This window comes from Parasteatoda tepidariorum, chromosome 5 (genome assembly GCF_982258835.1).
Source record: "Parasteatoda tepidariorum strain Cologne lab strain chromosome 5, Ptep-v5.0, whole genome shotgun sequence".
NCBI classification, from domain to species: Eukaryota; Metazoa; Arthropoda; class Arachnida; order Araneae; family Theridiidae; genus Parasteatoda; species Parasteatoda tepidariorum.
The window spans coordinates 23408255-23428229 of NC_141759.1; the positions used below are offsets into that span (position 1 = coordinate 23408255).

The following is a 19975-nucleotide window of genomic DNA, read 5'->3' on the forward strand; positions in this document are numbered from 1 at the left end:
TAATTTTTTTTTTTTGCAAAATTGAAGTGAAATAACTTTAAAGAGTTGCTTACGAGAAATATGTAGTAAATAATGCCCAGAGGAGGAAGTGAAGCCAGAAAAATGGGAGCATTTCTTCCAATCATGTAAAAGGAGGCAAAAGCGTATAGGATGCAGTTCAGCCAACTTTCAATTTGACTATAAATTTCAGTATCTATAACATCCAAATCAGAACTGAACCTGTGATGGATAAAAACATCATTCAGTTAAAACTGATTAAACTTATAAAGAGGGATTGATTACACTGGGAAATAATTTTTCTTGTTGTTTGTTGCATGAGATTTAGATATTTTTGCGTTGCAGACTTCAGATCTGTAGTCGGTTTCTCTCCACAAACTACAGTTTTAATGTAATTTAATTATGTAATTCCAATTAAGGTTTTTTAAAATACATTAGAGTGAATACTAAGTGCACCCACTATCGAATCTGATAAGAATAAGGCGATAGTATATTTCAAATTATGATGCTCTACTTTAAGGTTACATGTTTTTTGTCTTCAGTGTTGATTTCAAAACAGCAGCAGGCGTATATGCACAGTAAGCGAAAGAAATTACGGGTCACCATTTATAACTTTTGATCTAATGATCGGATCTTTACGTTATAAGACTCACTCTTAATGGCGTGGGTGTGTGACATTAAATATGTTAAGTAATAAGAGCTGACCATGTTTTAAGTTACGAAATCAGACACAAAATACTTTCTCTCAATAAACGTACTTCTTTTTTCGATGGATTCAGATCTCTGACCTCCAAAATATGTGGAGTAGCCACAATTAAGAAAATACTGTCCCAATAGTTTGGTCAGGAGAACGGTCGAAGTTTCGACGCCTTAGTGTTAATTTTACTTTTTGCGTATATCACTATATCTCGAAAAAATTTTAAGGGGAGTGAAAAACTTTTGCACACAAATATAAAATACATTTATCCAAAGACAATTCCACGCTAAAAATTACTTTTAGTAAATATTTATTATTTTTTATTATTTTATTTAATAATAGTCGAAAAAATTTGACCTATAGGGTATGCAATTTATGTCATTTTAAAGAATGTAATTTTACATGGCATAATACAAAATTTTAATTAAATCGGTCGTAAAGTTCATGAGATATCTGCTGTTAGATGTGCTAACTTTATAAATTGGAGTTTTTTAAAGTATGTTTTTGTGTTTGCTTTGATAACTTAAAATACCGTTTGCAATAATTAATTAGCAAATTTGGGGTCAACCAGTCGAACCATTAAGATCCAACCATTAGATCAAAAGTTATTCGGTGTGATCTATTTTGTACACTGTATGTGCATTAACCTACACGTTCTTTATAAACTTGTAAAATGATACAAAAGAGTTAAAGCTAACCTGTTCGTAATTCTTCCCATTGGTGTGCTATCGAAAAAAGACATCGGAGATTTTATAAGGCTATTCAGCATTTTATTATGAAATCGACCAGCAGCTGTAATCACTCCATATGCTAAAGACAAGCTTCCGACGATGATGAAAATAGCTAAAAACAAAAAAGTTTCTTTTAAAAAAAGAGCAGACTTTAAAATTTATACTATTTTGTATTTATAAGGATCGCTTGTTAAAAATGTATAATAAATCAGTGTTTCTTTCCAATTTATAAACTATTTTAAATTTCTGCTTCTTCCAAATACATATTTACAAGTATTTGATTTTTTTTCATAAAGTGTAAAAAAAAGGAACCATGCTTTTTTATAATCTTACAATGCATGTGATGTCAGATCCCAGACAATTAAAAGTCATACATGATCGTTTTCGGTGTATATAGTACCACTATTGAGCTTTGTTAATTGGAAAGATAAACGACCTGAAACAAGTCATACTTCACGAAGCAATGATATTGTATTGTAAATATGATTAAATAAATGACATTACTTATTTGATTTATTCAAGCAGGTCGTCCTAGAACTATACTCTGTTTGTAAAAATATTTCATAGAAAAGCAGACTATTAATATGTGTGTATATAAATATATATATATATATATATATATATATATATATATATATATATATATATATATATATATATATATATATATATATATATATATATATATATATATATATATATATATATATATATATATTATTCCTCATAGGAGTCTTTCTATATTAAATGATAAGCTTAAAACAGATGTTTCTGATCAATTTTAAGATGTAGAAGTCGGTCTCTCACAAAGAGCCATAAAAGTCAAGATAAACCAGATAAGGCCAGATAAAAGATTATTTTCTGAAGTTAATGGGCAATAATTCGTAGATAAAAGACTCATTAAGATAGTCCCAAAAACTTCCCAGGGCGAGAATGGCGCCATCCCTTTAGTGAATCAAAATGTCTAAATATTATCATTTGAATGACGATTCAGTAAGATAAGGATACTCTTGCAACCAACACCCAACCAACACTCAGTACCAACACTTTAAATATCAAGAGCCCCAAAAATTCGTGGCTTTTTCATATTTTCCTAGCTAGGTAAATCTGGGTCAAATCTAACTGGGCCTGCTAGGGAAACCCACCCATTTAAGCGATGGAAACTCCAGCGAACAATGTTTTCAATACTTATAACTTAACTTATTACTTAACTTATTATTATAACTTAATAAAATGCCTTTTTATCTGAATCAGCCAAAGTCCCTTAAATTATCTAGCCCTTAAAGGCATATTATTACATATATAACCTTTTCAAATTTGTTGATCTTTGTTACAGGCAAAAATATATTTTAGTATTTTTTAATTATAAAGAACACAGTCTAAAAGTTACTTAAAAAAACTGTTAGTTAATGGGAATCATATTTGTACTAAAATATAAAATCCCAAAGAAAGTAGTTTGAAAAAAAACTTTTTTTTTTCATATATATTCAAAAATTTATCAATGGTTGATTTTTCGTGAATTGAAGAATTTTAAATAATTAATAACTGTTTCTCTTTGATCTGAATAAACTGCAAATTTTAAAATTTGAAAGTTATTGTTTGGAAAATTTTATCTTTAAAAAAAAAAAAAAAAAAAAAAAAAAAAAAAAAAAACAGTGATATTTTACAATATATTTCATGACCATAAATTATTAAAATGTTAAGTATAATATTTTTTAACTTATTTTGTCCCAAATTAATACACAATAAAGAAAAAAATTATGAAAAATACGTTAAATAAATATTCTGCTTCAAATGGTTTTTAAAAAATCAAAATATACGTAAATAACTTTTCAACAAGTAAAAAGATTAAATTATGTTTCTTAATAAAATGCTCAAATCTCTAACTAAAATATTTTTATAATAATTTTTTATAATATAATATTTAATAAAATTGTTTAATAATTATTAAATACCTAATTACCTTGTCCTAATCCCAATGCACTATAAATTTCCAATCTATACGTAGAGGTGGAAATACTATGTGTTCCATTCACTCCGTTATCAGATGTCCATTTTCCTAACCAAATATTGCCGTAGGTCTAAAAGGAAACCAATAATTATAAAAAAAAGCAAATTTATGATATAAAATGGGTTTTTTATAGATAAATTTAAGAGCGTTACCGTTCGGATTCTGTAACTTTCAATATCAGGATTCGTTCAAGTCTAACGTAATCTCAATACAGCACTAGATTACTTGCTCAAATAAGTTTTGAAAATATTAATTTAACCCTTTTGAAGGCCGTGGTAAGTATACTTATCACCACGTTCTACCACTTTTAATTTAGGTTTCCATTTTTCAATAATTTCAGCTTTCTTGAAGTGAGTTTGAATAAAATTGGTAACCATTTATCGCTTTTAAAAAACGTATGAAAGTTATAAAATACATAATTCCTTTTGAAGTATGTAGCATTTAAGGAATTTATTTTATAAATAACAAAAATAAAAGTCAGTAAGTTCCTATTAGGTCATGTTAAATACATTTACCACCAAAAAAATGACATTTTTATAAACTAAATGAGTTTTTTATTTTTAATATCAGTTACTGTTCTTAAAACAATTTCAATTCCAAAAATACTTTAATTTACCTTTACTAGAAATAGAGGGTCCGTTAAAGGGTTAAGAGATATAAAAGGCAATTTATAACAGTAGAAATATTTATGATACATTTTGGCTCTTCTATACACAACAAAAATTTAGAATACAATTGAAGCATGTTCAATTTAATATGGAATTGAAGGATTGTAATTTATTCCTAACATTATGTGAAATACGAATGCCTTAGAATAAAAAAAAATCCAAGTTCAAGTAAAATAATACGAGTCTAACATATTTAATTAAACCGATCTCATGAAATTCTTGTCAGTTTTAAAAAGGTATAAAGAATTTACCTCCATTATAACGTAGCACAAAAATCCAAATACAGTTATAACCCATAAAGGGCAACTCATGTTCTTCATATAAGTCCAATACACATGGCGATGTACCTGTAATAGAACATCATTGAATATATTATTAAATGTAAATTTGTTTAAAAGCATGTTAGATAGTCGCCCGTCCAAAAACATAAGAGAGAATCATTTTTATTGAGCTTTGATTTACAGAGTTTAACATATGACTTCAAGAGGCAGAAGTTAAGAGTAAAGTTAACAGGTAAATTTATAGTCGATATCTATGCAGCGAAGTCAGTCGAAAAACATATTATTCCTATGGCTGCAAATAGTAATTTTACTTTTTGCGTTTAGCACATTATCCTTGACGTATACCAATTTCTTAATATACTTTTAATAATTTCATATAAATGCAAGAAATATTCACAATAATCACAAATTCAAAATTTGAATAAACTATCTGATAAAATTTACGAAAATATTTTTTTGAAATTATTTTAGTAATTTTGTTTTAAGAAATCACAGTTCATATTGATTATTTTTTTCAAAGCTCATAAGTAATTTTATAAAATATTTACATTTTTTTTATTAAAATTAAGTAATTGATATGAATGGGAAATTATTAGCTTATTATAAAAATGCTTCATAATTGATATCCTAATTAATATGAATTTATAAACAAATAATTAAACATTGTTTCTAAGAAAATTCAATTATTTATCATTTTGTAAATTTTGTGATTATGTTCCATGTCTTTTACTAACATACTTATTTCTAGAGAGTTGATTCCTACGATTTTGAAACATACTTTTCATTAAGCTACTACACATATTTGTCAAAAATAGATTCTGATTTCACCAGGTAATAAATTAGGTATTAGTTTCTTTATTCCTTCCTTTCTTAATAATTACACTGTGAAAATTATTTCTAATGTTACATTTAAGAAAGTACTTGATCTGACTTAATTCGGGTGTGGGGATTTCAAGTCTGAAATTAGTTTATTGACGACAGCTAAAGATTTTTTTTCTCAATGGCACTTAATTTATTTTTTTCCTTAATTTATATTTTCCTACATGTTTTAAAGGAATTTATAGGTTTATGTACATACATATATGCTTGTTAGTTCAATTGAAAGTAACACTAAAGACAAAACGCATATGACCTTAACGTATGGCATCATAAACTGAAATGTATTTTCGTCTTCCTTCTACTACGTCTTACATAGCAAAGAAGTGGAGACACTTAATATTCAATCCGCGTGAATTTTTAAAAAATTTCTGGTTAAGAATACATTATTCAATTGCATAAAAACTACCGGTATGTTAAATTTCACAGAAACGAAGAAATTAAGTTTTTATTAACGGGAAAATTATTTTAAACCCATATAGATTTTTGACGAAAATTGTCCTCAAAAAATGACAACTAATATTTTTTAGTTCGCGGGCCACCAAAAAAGGCTTCGCGGGCCGGGTGCGGCCCCCGGGCCGCCAGTTGGAAACCCCTGACCTAGAGGATCTCTCCCTCGTTGCGAAAAGAAAATAAATATTAACACGTTGAATGTTACGCTAATTTTACATGGCTTGCTCGTCTGGCCACACGGTAAATAACTGCAAACTGAATTTGCAAATATAGACAGATTTTGCTAGTTTGTAAAAGGTTTAGCATTACACATCTAAAAAAAGTGGCGAATAATATATGTCTACGAATTGTTTAAAAATAGTGGTGGATAAAAATCTATTAAATTGAATTTATTAAACCAAGAATCAGAATAATTAAGTAAATTTTGAATAAATTTTCTGCAATTCCATAAGAGAGTGTAAATTTTATAGTTCTATATCATGCTATACGCTGTCAGCCAGCTGTTTTTCGCGGCCTATGTGCAAGGTCAGTGTCAGCAAGCGGTGGCAGACGCGGCCTAAATGTAATTTCAGCGTCAGCCACCGGTGGTTGACGCAGCCTAAATATAATTTCAGTGTCAGCCAGCGGTGGTTGACTCAGCCTAAATGGAAAGTCCAGTGTCAGCCACCGATGGCTGAAGCGTCGCTCAACGTGTTAAATAAAAACATTTTGATGGTTTGAAAAAGTTATTTTCGTTAATTTTGTTTCTGAGATTATAAAAAAGTAGAAGAAATACAGTTCTATCATTAAAAATTACTCAATAAATATATTTATTGATATTTACTTTTCCAACTACCATTCTCTCTTCTTCAATCAATCGATACGTTTTTTCTGTTTCGATGGCGTCAAATGGATTTAATTTTTGATCCTTATTCAAGCCATCTTCTGAATTTTTGGAGGAAGTTGAATCTGTTGATATGTACCTGCAGAGCATTCTAAAAAATAAAATGTAAATGTAGTTTTTACTGTAATTGATGTAGTAATTATGTAATTGAAATATGCTACTTCTTGGTAGCAGATTAAGAATAAATTATTGATTTTAAAGTTACTGTGTAGCTAAATTTTAAAAATTCAAATAAGGACGGATAAAATTAAAAGTTCTTGAAATGTAATAGAAAATTTTAAAATAATATTGTTCTTGAATTCTATGCATAAAATATAATTATAATCACGTTTAAAACAATTTTTCAGCAGCACAAACTTTCAATTTGTTATAAAGAAATTTAATTTTCTGCAATATTTATTACATATAGAGTTTCGAGAACTAATAATGGAAATTAAACACAAATTTAAGGGATTGTATTAAATAATATATACTTCCTAGTAGAAAATACAAAATTTTTGAGTTTCATAAATAAAGCAGTAATATTGGAAAATAAAGTTTTAGTTTTTAAACAAAATTTCTTCTATATTAAGCGACCATAAAATAAAAATAATGCTAAAAACGTAATCTTTTTTTAAAAAAAATAGTAAAAATCAACAAAAATTCTACAGTTTTGAATCTCTTTTTTTCAAGAGAATCATGGTCAAGTAAAAATGAAAGTAGAAATTTAAAGAAAAAAAATTGTAGACGAAGTTGCAATGGTAACAAAGTGCACAATAAAGTAAATTTTATAAAACCGTATACTGTAAATCAAAATCTATACCAATTCAATAAAATATTTTGAGGGAGCAACGAAGCGAGCGGGGGGTAGTGCTCCCCCTAGTAGTAAATATTTTATAATCAGTAATACTATTGTTTTTTATTCTTGTTTTACAATCTTTGTCGTTTACTAGAACAAATATTTTCGTTTATTAGAATTATTAAAATTAAATATTCGTCTGAAATTTTAAACACATATCGACTTTATCTCGGAAAAGAGTTACTTGTTTAAAAAATGATTTAAAGTTTAAGTTTCAATTTTTAAAAAAAATAGTTTTTAACGAAATGAAATTAGAATCTATGAAAATAGCAAAACTGAAAAATTCCTCCATAGTTACTTTTTATTTTCATCTGTATTTTCCTCTAAATTCTTTTGGCTAGTGTGTTCTTGAATAAAATCAGTGAAAGATTTATTTTGACTTAACAAATCTTGATAAGAGCCAACTTCTTCGATTCTACCATCCTTCATGCTTATAATTATATCCACTTTATGCAGCATTGAGACATCATGGGTAACAAGAATTCTGGTCTGGAAATATTAGACCACAATATGAAGTTCTGGGCGAAAGAAGGTACCAAATGACATTTTATTGAAATTAGCTAAAGTTTGTTGTTATTTTACAGAATCTAATTACTTTAAAGAGCAGTAAAGTTAATTTTTTGGAGTAAATTGAGATCTTTTTACTGTCGGAGAAATTTTAATGATTTTATGTACTAATTTAAAAGGCTATGTACTAATTTATGGGCGAAGAAAGGTTTCGAATAACATTTTATTGAAATTAACTAAAGTGTGTTGTTATTTTACAGAATCCAATTATTTTAATGAGGAGTAAATAGAATTTTTTTGAGTAAATTGAACTCTTTTTACTGTCGGAGAATTTTTAATGATTTTATGAACTAATTTAAAAGGCTATGTACTAATTTATGGGAGCAGGAAGGTTCCGAATCACATTCTATCATAATTAAATAAAGTGTATTGCTATTTTACAGAATCTAATTTTTTTAATGAGAAGTAAATTGAATTTTTCGGGGTAAATTAAGCTCTTTTTTATTGTTGGACAAATTTTGATGATTTCTTGTATATAAAATATGCTTGATATCTTACTTTTTTTCTCAGTAATCCATCGTTTCCAATGATGTCATCAAATAATGCTTTGCGAACGTGAACATCTACTGCACTGAGTGTGTCATCCAGAAGGAAAATATCTTTGTCTTGATATACAGCACGTGCCAAACTGACACGCTGTTTTTGACCGCCACTCAAATTTACTCCCTACGAAACACAAAAACATACTTAAAAAGGTACATTTAAAGCAAGTAGAACCACTTGAACTCGTTATACTCGAAATTAAGATGAACATTACTCAAATTAAATTATCTGATGATTGATGACCGCACCTGGAAAATAATGGTCCTCAACATTAAGGCAATTAAACTTTTGTTAAATAGTTCAGATTTTCTTTTATTAAGTTGTAATCTTCAAGTGTAATGGTTGGAACTTTATGATAATTAATAGTTTGTACGATATTTTAAATTATAAAAAACAGACAAAGAAACTTCCTCTGAATCTATTTTAAGCAGATTTATATCTTTGACCCACAAAATATGAGAGGCAGCTGAAATTTGGAAAATTTATGCAGACTAAACTATTGGTACTGTATTCTCCAGGATTTTACTACCTTCAGAGTTTGGTGTTTGAAAACTGAATCAGTGTGAATAAAAGGAATGTTTTGCATCTGATTTGTTTTTAATTTAAATGTCATTTGCACTAGTTAATCAACATCTTTAAGATCTATCCTTCAAACCATTAAAATTATATATCAAATAAACATCCGATCAATAAATTAAAACTGAATCAGAATAGTTCAGTTTTTTTTAACTTTGTACGTACACTGTTCATAATAAGGGAGGGACAGTGCCAAAGCTGACAAATCTTTCATTTTGGTCGGAAATTTCTTCTTTTTTTGTGATCACAAAAGAATATTCTTTTCTTTCTTCTTATTCAATAAGTGTCTAAGTGTCTTTAAGAAAGAAAATGCTGCAGCATATAATTAATTCTACAAGATAACTACAAAATAAAAAATGATTGTGGGAGTTTACTGAATTACAATTAAACAAGGTACCCATACAATTAAACAAGATTGGTCTCAAGAATATAAACATGAGCCAATAGCTGTGCTGGTGTATATTAACAATTCCCACAGCAGCCTATTTTGCACCAGGGAACCATGAGGTTAAGGCTCCTCAATTTGGTAATCAACGGAACGATTGTAGAAATGTGATCAGCATTGCTCACAAGCCACTTTTACTTAGTAGACAAGCTGGTAACCATCTATCTGAAGCTGGTATCGTATCAAGCCGCCAACACCACCACTGAAGGAAAATTTTGAAAAAAATATTTCAAATCTATTAGAAGGAACTTTACCTTTTCCCCAATTTCTGTGTTGTCACCAGCAGGCAAAATTTCCAAATCAGGCCTCAAACAGCAAAGATCTAACACCTTATCGTATTTTTCTTCAACTAAGTGTTTCATTATCAAAATATTTTCTTTAACTGTGCGATTTAAAATCCAGGCTTGTTGTGGAACGTAAGCCAAGCTACCCTGGAAAAAAAATTATAAAATAAAAGTTAAGCTTGACAATTTTCTTTATTTTTATATGAAGAAATATAATTGAATTCTACTTTATAAATTTTGAAGCTTATTAGGTTTAAGTTTGCAAAATAAAAAATGTGTATTTTGAAGTTTATTGTCGTAATATTGTACTGATGGTGCCTATAATTTTCATCAAAATCAGTTCCTACTAGCTATTTTATAAACGGTAGCCGTTTGCCTGATTGGATTTTTGGCTGCTCTGTTTGGTTGTTTGCTGACTGCTGGTCACCTCATGTGTTTATCGGCAGTTATAAATTTCTGTCTGGTACAATCACTGCATTCATTCATCTTAACCCCTTGGGGACGGGTGATTCAGAAAAGCGTTCGTACAAAATCAGAATCAAGTTGTAGTTAGATAAAAAGCGGTAACTTAAATGTAGTCGTTACTAATTTGACAGACTTACTTTGTTTTTACTTTAATTATTGTCAGCTTAATCATATATATAATCAATGACAATTCAAGGTATAACTAAATAGTTTTATTTTGAACAAAGTAATGGTGAGTTAAATAAATCAAACAATTATAACTCCGCCCACAAATAAACTGCTAAAGAAATACTTTGATTACCAGTTTTATCTTTTTACCCTGATTGACTCGGTTTTATGCTGGAACGTATTTGTGACAGTCGGCCCGAAAGGGTTAATTCTCAAAGTTGAAATTCGAAGCCTACAAGAAGAGTATCTCATACATACACATGCAGTAGCATCATGCATCTAAGTGCTTCACAGTTCTATTCATATTTATTCGACAACCTGGATGTTAAAATATAATGTTCGCCTTTTCTCATACCAGAAGCAATGCTGCCAACTACTACGGATTTTGTAAAATATTTCATAAAATGTTTGATAATAAAACACTGAAGCTCTCAGAATTTTGGTAGATTTTGCCAACATTTTAAAAGCTTCACCATGATAGTAATACAATTGATGAGCTTTTAATATGAACTTTTGAATAATTCACATGTAATGGTAAGAAAAATCACTCTAATTCAAATTTACGAAATAAAGGATCATAGATTAAAACATAATTTTTGCTACCACTAGAAGATATTTTCTAAGAAAGTGGAGAAAGTTGGCAGCTTTGTAGATGTCATCACTTGATTTGCAAAGCTTCACTCTATGATTCTCAAGCGACCTACTGTAGTTACCAGTCAGACGTGACTTACAAAGTGGTGCTTTACCTCAATTTCTAAATTATTCATAGATAGTGTGTTATAGCAAAGCAACTTAAAATTAAATAACAAACCAAGAATGAAATCTTAAAAATTCAAATTTTGCTACTACAAAAAGAAACAATTTCTAATATGGTAATAAATAAATTTTTGCACCAATGAGATTTCTCAAAGAATCAAGTGGATTAATGAAGATATTTTCTTCCTTTCTCTTTTTTTTGGAAAGGAAAAGATTTATTATATTTACTTTTATATCTACGGATCCATCCGTTGTATTGATATCTCCCAGCAATGCTGATAGTAATGATGATTTACCCGATCCCACGGATCCAATAACAGCAACCAATTTGCCTTTAGGAATATGCAATTCGATATCATGTAAGGTGCACTCCTCTTCTCCTGGCCATTTGAATGACGCTTTCCTTATCGTCAAAATATCTCCTGTTGGATAGATTCTTATATTATCTACCACTTTAATTTTTTCTTGCAAGAGTTTTCACAAGGATTCCCATGGTCTGGAAAAATTTTCAAAATGGTAGCGAAAGTGATATATACCTAGATGTTTCAAGCTATCAATTAATGTTTAGTTTATAGGAAATATATATGGGTGCAGACAATAGCTCGTGGATAATTTCGCAATTCACAAATTAGGTAAAAATTTTCATTTTTAAGTTGTCTTGCAAAATCTTAGCTACCTGTCTCTTCCAGGACATGGGAACACTGTTTTACAACAAAATTAAAATCAAAGCACATTGTCACTAACCAGGGAATTTTAGCGGTGGTGAAGAATCATGCAAGATGAGCTGAATCTAACTTCGTTTGCAAAAACTTGAAAAATTGAATACTTTAGACACAGATGTAAACTGTGTTCGTGAAAAAGTAATCACAAATTATAAAATCACAAATTATTCATTAAACGCTTACATCTACTACCCTCTGCCATTTTAAATATTAAAAAAAAAATTTATTTAAATAACTACGTATCTCTTTGTACCGTAAGCATATGCCTTAAAAAATAAAAAGTAAAATAAACATTTTACTAAGCCTTTTAAAGCCAGTCATTTCATATCACAATAATATGAAAAAAATTATTACCAGTCTTATTGAATTCCCATGAAAAAGTTTAAAAAAAAAACGATAGACGATTTACTTTAAACTATCTAACAAAGAAAATGTACTTAGCTGTAATCTTAATTTTATAGTATCAGCTACCCCCATCTTATAGAACTAAATATCATTAATTATATTATAAACTTAACGTCGTAGTAAATAGGATATCTCGTTTCATCCAAAAAATAAATGAGAAATGTCATAACTCTCTTACTACTAGTTACAATACATTTTAATATGAGGCTAGGACCCTTGCATAACAAAATGAGTGGTTGTTCATAAATATTTCATTTTAATGGGAATTTTATTAAATTTGCGACTATTTCGGTACATCATAAACTCATCAAACTTATCATTATATATAAAAAAATAGGCATCATACGTCTGAATGAAGAATAAAACAAAGAAAAATTAAGGAGATATGAAAAAAAAGGTGTGGGAGGGGGAATAATAAGTAAAAAAGTAACAAACAGTTTAAAAAAAAAAAAAAAAAAAAAAAAAAGGATTGAATTTTATTTAAAAAACCGGAAAAAAGAGATATATTTTTTCATCAGCCCAAACGATTATATCCGTAAAACATCTTATTGTTTTTCTTAACTTTCTTCGTGTTTTCTTGTATTTATATATATATATATATATATATATATATATATATATATATATATATATATATATATATATATATATATATATATATATATATATATATATATATATATATATATATATATATATATATATATATATATATATATATATATATATATATATATATATATATATATATATATATATATATATATATATATATATATATATATATAACTCTAAACTAAACTCAGTGGCGCGACAGCCCATAGAGGGCTAAGGCTTACTGTACCCATCTCAGTTTTCTTGACCTTGGACTCTGGGGGTGCAGGAGCAGATGTTCCGGTTAGGCGGTCAACCGAACGCGTAACCCCCAGTGTTTAGTTCCCAAGCATGCTTGGTACTCATTTATCGACCCACTGAAGGGATGAAAGGCTGAGTCAACATTGCCCGGGTCGAGAATCGAACCCAGGACCAGTGGCACGGGAGCGCGTATATATATATATATATATATATATATATATATATATATATATATATATATATATATATATATATATACATTAAATATCATTGATTATTAATTTATAGTTACCTTCATCTGGATGATTTCCAATAGCACCTGGGTTAATGTTCTCAGCTGAAAAATACGCCCTCAGTCGTCCTAGAGCTATTCTAGTCTTGGGAAAGAATGGAAAAAATTATGTATTCACTGTGAAAATATATGCTAAAAATGTTTAAATGTTTGAATACGCTTAAAAAATTAATTTAAAATTTTTTACTAAATTGCATGAAGAAAAAACCAAATAATAAGCGAAAGAAAACAGAGTATTGTTTTTTTATTGTTTAATTCTAACTATATTTTATGCATATACAATGTTAAGAAAACCATGCTTTTTTGTACTTTTTCATTATGGAATAACTCCTCAGTGTTTTTTCTTCCAAAATTACATCTTTTAATTCCAGATTAGTTCTTTTAAATCTCTTTAATTTAGCTTATTTGAAGGGGAATATCTATTAGTACTGTCTCAAAAACGAGGAGGAATATGATTTCTAACATAGCAATTTGTATGCAACTTAGGTCATTTTTTTTCTTGATCAAGATTCAATTTATTCTCAAGATCCCGTCCATGTCAGTAGAAACCTTTAACTAAAATAAAGTTTTTTTTTTGACAGAGACTATGCTGTTTTGAGATAAGCTAAATATAAAAAATTTGCAGATTTTATATTTTTTGAAAGTTTGGAGTGACTTATCACTAGCCCAGGGAAGTACTGGGACACAGAGTTTGTCCAAATAATGAACTTTAATATTTAGTATTAAAATTAATTAATATTATTATATTAATAATGGTATATAAGTACCTTTTAAATAAAAAAAAGCCTTTGACGCTTTTTTTGTATTATTGTGAAGGATACTTTTAGGAAAAACCCTGCAACTAAATCTGTTTCTGCATGGGAAATATTTTTTTTTTTTATCTAATATATCTCATTTTACCCTTTTGATATTTGGGTGTTATGAAAAAAGAGGTTTCGTATTTACATTTAAAGTAAGCGGATATTTTTTTCTGTAAACCTCTACTTTTTTTGGAAGAGGCTTACAGATCATTCTGTATACCTCTACTTTTTTTGGAAGATTTGGAAGATCATACATGTCAGAATATGCATAACAAGGTCCATATGTACCTAGAAAAACATGAAAAATAACAGTAATATTAAGAAAATTATCGTTTCAGAAAATTTTGAGAAAATTCAGAAAATTTTGAGAATTCTTTCTTATGTAAGCACTTGGCACGAAACGGATAATATGAAATATCGCAACTGTATTAACACGTTCACGCCGGGGTGACCCACCGGTGGGTCACGCTAGATTGTCTCATCTTGGCAGCGCACCGGAGTAAAAATTAGTGACAATAAATTTAATTTTTTAGTTTTTTTCCGGGAATAATAAAAATCCATAACTACCAATTGTTTTTAACAGGATGCAATTTTTATATTGAATTGCTTCTTCACCGTGATAAATTTTCTTACAGTGAATTATTATTGATGAGAATAGATTAACTCCTCCCGAATATTATCTAATATTGAAATAGTTCTTCTACCAGCATTTTCTCTTTTTCCGTACCTGTATTTTTACTTTTCCCGGCGTGAACGTGTTAAGTAAAAATATCTAGATGCGAAATTAAAGGGTTTGAATTTTTAATGCTGAAATGCAAGCTAAGTCTGATAAATTTGCTTCTTCAAAATAATACTGACACGAGTTTTTAATTTTTTTTTTCTCAAGTTTCTAGCGAACCCTGAATAAAGTCTAATCATAAAAAATTAATTATATTATAACTTGAATGCCAACTGCTTTGCTCTTTGCAAACTGTGTTATTACCTGAATTATTACATAAACCGGGTTGCAAGCTGTGCTAAAAATATATGTAAAAATTGTAAATATTTTACGATAAAATAATGTTTAAAAAAATTTTTTTTGTAAGCAGCTTATTTAAAAATCAAAGACGTTTATAATCATAACTACATATTTCAAATGAATCATCCGAATTATGTTCTAATGTTTAATAATACGCAGGGTTTTTTTTTTTAAAAAAAAATCGGAATTAATCTAGAATATTTTTTTTATTGCAATAACTATAAGTTTTTGGGTGCCACTTGAAAAAGAACACACCAGCTTCCATATGCACGTGTAACAATAAATAAATTGATAAAGACGTTCTGCTTTAACTTATTACATACCTGCCAACTTTCACTCTTTCCGAGAATGGACTTTCAGAGTGGTTCTAAAACAATAAACGAAAAACAATCTGACTCAAAAATATATTTATATTCTGTTCCCGTTGAAATTCGCTTGCACAAGGATTATTATGCTTTAATATATTTATTGTAATTATTTATATATAGTGGTGGTCAAACTCATTTATAATTATCATTATAATTCAAAAAGTTAATTGAATAACCTGAGCATTGCTACCACTTTAAATATGAAAATAAAATCTTCCCGAAAATCCGGAAGAGTTGGCAGGTATGTTATTAATCAGAAACAATCGTATTTCTTTACCGCTCTTAATTAAATAAAAAGATTCCCTAAATGGTAAAACTGTGGTGGGTTCTAATAAATTTTTAAAAGCTACCATAATGTTGCTTAACTCAAAATGTTTTTACTCATTGATTTTAATTAATTTTCATGATGTATTGGCTAGGGGCATCTGCGCGGCCCAGGCGGCCAATTTTTGCTAAATAAAGAAAGAAAAAAGGCTCCAATAAATTACGTATTTTTTCTAATAATTTAAAGTAACTCTATGACTGGGATAGCATGGTTGATAGGGACTCACGTTTGTGAGAATGGGAGTTAGAATCCAGTGGACGAAGACTCCCCGTGCAGTACATGGTGACTGGTGCACATTAAATCTGTCGGGTAACTAAGTCCTCCATGTTTCCATAACAAACTATGCCACTCGGGGTACTGGACTGGAGATTGATTATGTTCACGTTCAGGTCAAAACTACGATTTTTGGATGAATGAATGGATGTATTAATAGGTCCGCCCTATAAAAGGGTGTGATAGATGGGTATGGCAGAAGTCGAATTCTTGGCAATAGATAGCACCACTGGGAAAAAAGAGCAATCGCACCCCCAGTGCCCTAATGTCCTACGACAAAGTCAACAGAAGAACACTAAAAATTTTAACTATGCTCACCTGAATCAGCTCTGAAATAGACTCGGGTAAGTTAAATAAGGCGTATTTCAGCTGCTCCATGAGGGTGATTGTAACAAATGCTTTTGTGGGATCCAGGACATTTTTTTTATCCATAAATAAGTAGGCAGCAAAACATGTCACAGATATCTGTTGAACAATATAAAGACATTTTGAGTCATATAACAGTCAACAATGCTTATTATCTCTAAGAAAATAGTAAGATTTTCAGTTAAAAGCAACATTGCCATTAATGGCTTTGCTTTTTCAGAGAAAACAAGCGCAAACATAAGTATTAAATATTAAAAGTTTGCAAAGAAATACAGTGAAACTATACATTCTTTATAGTTTTGAAAAATCATTTTGCAATATCCACATAAAATATAAATAAATTTGTTTTATTAGTAACTAGCATAGCTTCTTCTCGTTGAAAAGAAATCATATTATAATTGCTTCCAATTATATCCAAAGCACTTCACGGCTCTAGCTCCAGCGATGCAAACTTGTACCGGACAGCGTTTAAATATTTTTAAGTCTTTCTAGTGTGTGAGTTATGGCTTAGTGAATTCTCTTTATAAGCTTTTTATTTCCACTACATCTAAATAATTCAAAGGTGTGTGTAATACGCCACTTCGTCACAGTTAAGCCGTGTTTAGCGTTTTAAAAACTCGGCAAAATGAGGTCGGCCAACTTTCCACACTTTTTGATGAAACTAAGTTTAGTGGTATCTGAGTTTAGATTTTAATGTATTGCTTCTTATTAACCTGGACATATTTTCCACACCACAACACATAATGATTTAAAAAATTCATACGCAACACCACTTGCTCCAACTCTATCAAGTTCTGCTTTTAATATAATGTCAAAATTACCAAAACTTCTGAAATCTTTTTTTTTAAAATGTCTATGAAATATTTTACAAAAAGCATTCACATTCTCACTCAGATTTGACTGTAATTCAGTGATGCCAACTGCTCCGGACACGCCAATATAATTAAAATAACGGTAAATAAATTTTAAGTATATTTTGTAAATATTTGACTACTCTTGCTTGCTTTTTAAAAGTTTAGCATGGCATAAAAGCTATAAAGTGGTGAATTACATAAGCCTACGAGTTATTTAGAAATAGTAGTGGATAAAAATCTACTAAATTGAATTTATTAAACCAAGAATCCCAATTAATTAACTACCACTTTACAATATATATTTGCTGTCCGGAGCAAGTTGGCATCTCTGGTAATTTAACAGAGACTTCACCCAACTTCAGATTTATGGGTACTCGCTTGTTTGGGAAGTAACAGCTACCTGACCACATTTTCACAATCATGCAATTAAATTTAAAATTGTGGTACCTCGAGCCTCTATAACCCAGGTGGTCCTCTACGGGCTGAAGCATCTCCTCCTACATTAGAAAGCCTCCACACGGTTTCTCGTAAGTTGTCTGCGCAGACTATTCAAAAAGTGAACAGTTTGAGCGCATTAAACCTAATTCTATTTTAAAAGTGATTGAGAGGAATATATCGTATATATTTGAGAAATGAATCTGTAGTGGTTGATAAGTAAATGAAACAAATTAATCATATTCATAAATTAAACAAATTTTTAGACATATATTTGCCACCACTATCTTATTTTTTCTAGATTTTCTATTGAAAGGCTCTTTCGTAAACTAGTTTACCTTCATAGTGGTCTGATCGGACTACCTATAAAAAACACCGTGTGGAGGCTTTCAGTTGTAAGAAGCGTTGGCTAAAGAGGTAATGTTCCATACCTGCCAACTTTTAATCCCTTCTATTATCATTTTTCCCAGTGGTATTAAAAGGGAATTAAAACTTCAATTTTAAGCAAATAAATACGTTGTAACCATGTAACTTAAGTTGACAACCATGATAGTAACGCATATAAATATATGTGCTTAATTTTTGTAAGAATAGTGGTGATCAATATCATCTAAAAATTAAAATTATAAAAGAAAAAATTTGTGTATAATTACTACCATTTTAAATATGAAAATAAAATCTTCCCGAAAATCCGGAAGAGTTGGAAGGTATGATGTTCTTTTATTGAATCAGTTTTAAAAATTAGTATCTGCTTCTTGTTATTTTATATCGAGACAGAGATGCCTACTTGCCCCAGAAAGTGAATAATATTTTAGAGTGGTAGTCTTGTAATGTACGACTCTTAGTTTATTAAAATCGATCTGCCGGGTTGTTACTCATCACTCCTGCTAAATAATTTAGAAGCTTATAATATAAACCAATTTGTATCAGTTCAGTCGCGTTGAGGGCTTTAAAAAGTCTGCAAAATAAGTCAAAAGTTTGTAAATTGGAATTGTAGTTTTTTGCCGTTTTTTGAAATATTTTGTCAGGGGCAGTTTGCAACTAGGCAAAGCTTCCCCACGGTTTCTTACTGGTAGACCGATCAGACTACTATGAAGGTTTATTAGTTTACAGAGTTCCCGCGGTCCTTAAAAAGATTTAGTAGTGGTAGTAAATTTAGGTTAATACTAGAAGATGATTGTTATTTTAACACGTTCACGCCGGGGTGACCCACCGGTGGGTCACGTTAGATTGTCTCACCGGGCGGCGCACCCAAGTTACAGGGTTAGCACTTAAGTTACAGGGATTAATCCCTGTAACTTAAGTTAGAGAGCAACCCGGCACGAGTGGTAATTACCAGGACGGCTGGGTCTCTATTCTTTTTCATTTATTTACCTATTTTTAGAAGAAAAAAATTTAAATTTTTTATTTATTTATTTTTAATTCAATGAACAGAACAATAGAATATCTTTGCCTTATGGGGAAAACTGCCCATACAAAACCCCAAACTCAGCTGCGTCATTTCCCTCGTTTCATCAGTCGGTTGGACGTCATTCTCTGATGAGCCCGATTAAGGCTCCTATACTATCAGAGCTAACCTATCAAGCAATATTGGAGCAAACAAGTTTGCCAGTTAACGTTATTTTCAATATTCGTTATGTTATTACAGAGATGCCAACTGCTGCGGACACGCCAATATAATTTAAAAAACGGTAAATAACTACAAAGTAAATTTTGCAAATAGTTGACAGTATTTGCTTGCTTTTAAAAATGTAAAGCATGTATTAAGTACTATAAATTTGTGAATTATATAAGCCTACGCATTGGTTAGAAATAGTGGTGGATAAAAATCTACTAAATGGAACTTATTAAACCAAGAATAACAATTAATAAACTACTACTTGAAAATATTTATTCGCTGTGCTCATGTTAGCTCTTTGCTCTAACAATAAATGATAAGTCGGCCTGTCTAATTCAGGGGCTCTAACCTTTCCATATGAAATGAAATCATGAAATACTAACATCATGAGTTGGGTACTAGATA

The 19975-nt window shown here is 29.6% G+C and overlaps 1 protein-coding gene across 2 annotated transcripts in view; it reads right to left on the reverse strand.

The window, feature by feature from the left end:
* Nucleotides 1-19975, reverse strand: part of LOC107441881 (multidrug resistance-associated protein 1) — a 69912-nt gene that overhangs the window by 9091 nt on the left and 40846 nt on the right. For both annotated transcript variants that reach the window (XM_087163521.1, XM_087163522.1), the window contains exons 13-23: nucleotides 16616-16762; nucleotides 13514-13598; nucleotides 11468-11661; nucleotides 9821-9997; nucleotides 8501-8668; nucleotides 7734-7924; nucleotides 6538-6688; nucleotides 4356-4451; nucleotides 3389-3506; nucleotides 1393-1537; nucleotides 54-219 (exon numbers count right to left, since the gene is read on the reverse strand). In XM_087163521.1, the coding sequence (XP_087019647.1) occupies nucleotides 54-219; nucleotides 1393-1537; nucleotides 3389-3506; nucleotides 4356-4451; nucleotides 6538-6688; nucleotides 7734-7924; nucleotides 8501-8668; nucleotides 9821-9997; nucleotides 11468-11661; nucleotides 13514-13598; nucleotides 16616-16762 (1638 nt within the window). The remainder of the gene's footprint in view (nucleotides 1-53; nucleotides 220-1392; nucleotides 1538-3388; nucleotides 3507-4355; nucleotides 4452-6537; nucleotides 6689-7733; nucleotides 7925-8500; nucleotides 8669-9820; nucleotides 9998-11467; nucleotides 11662-13513; nucleotides 13599-16615; nucleotides 16763-19975) is intronic.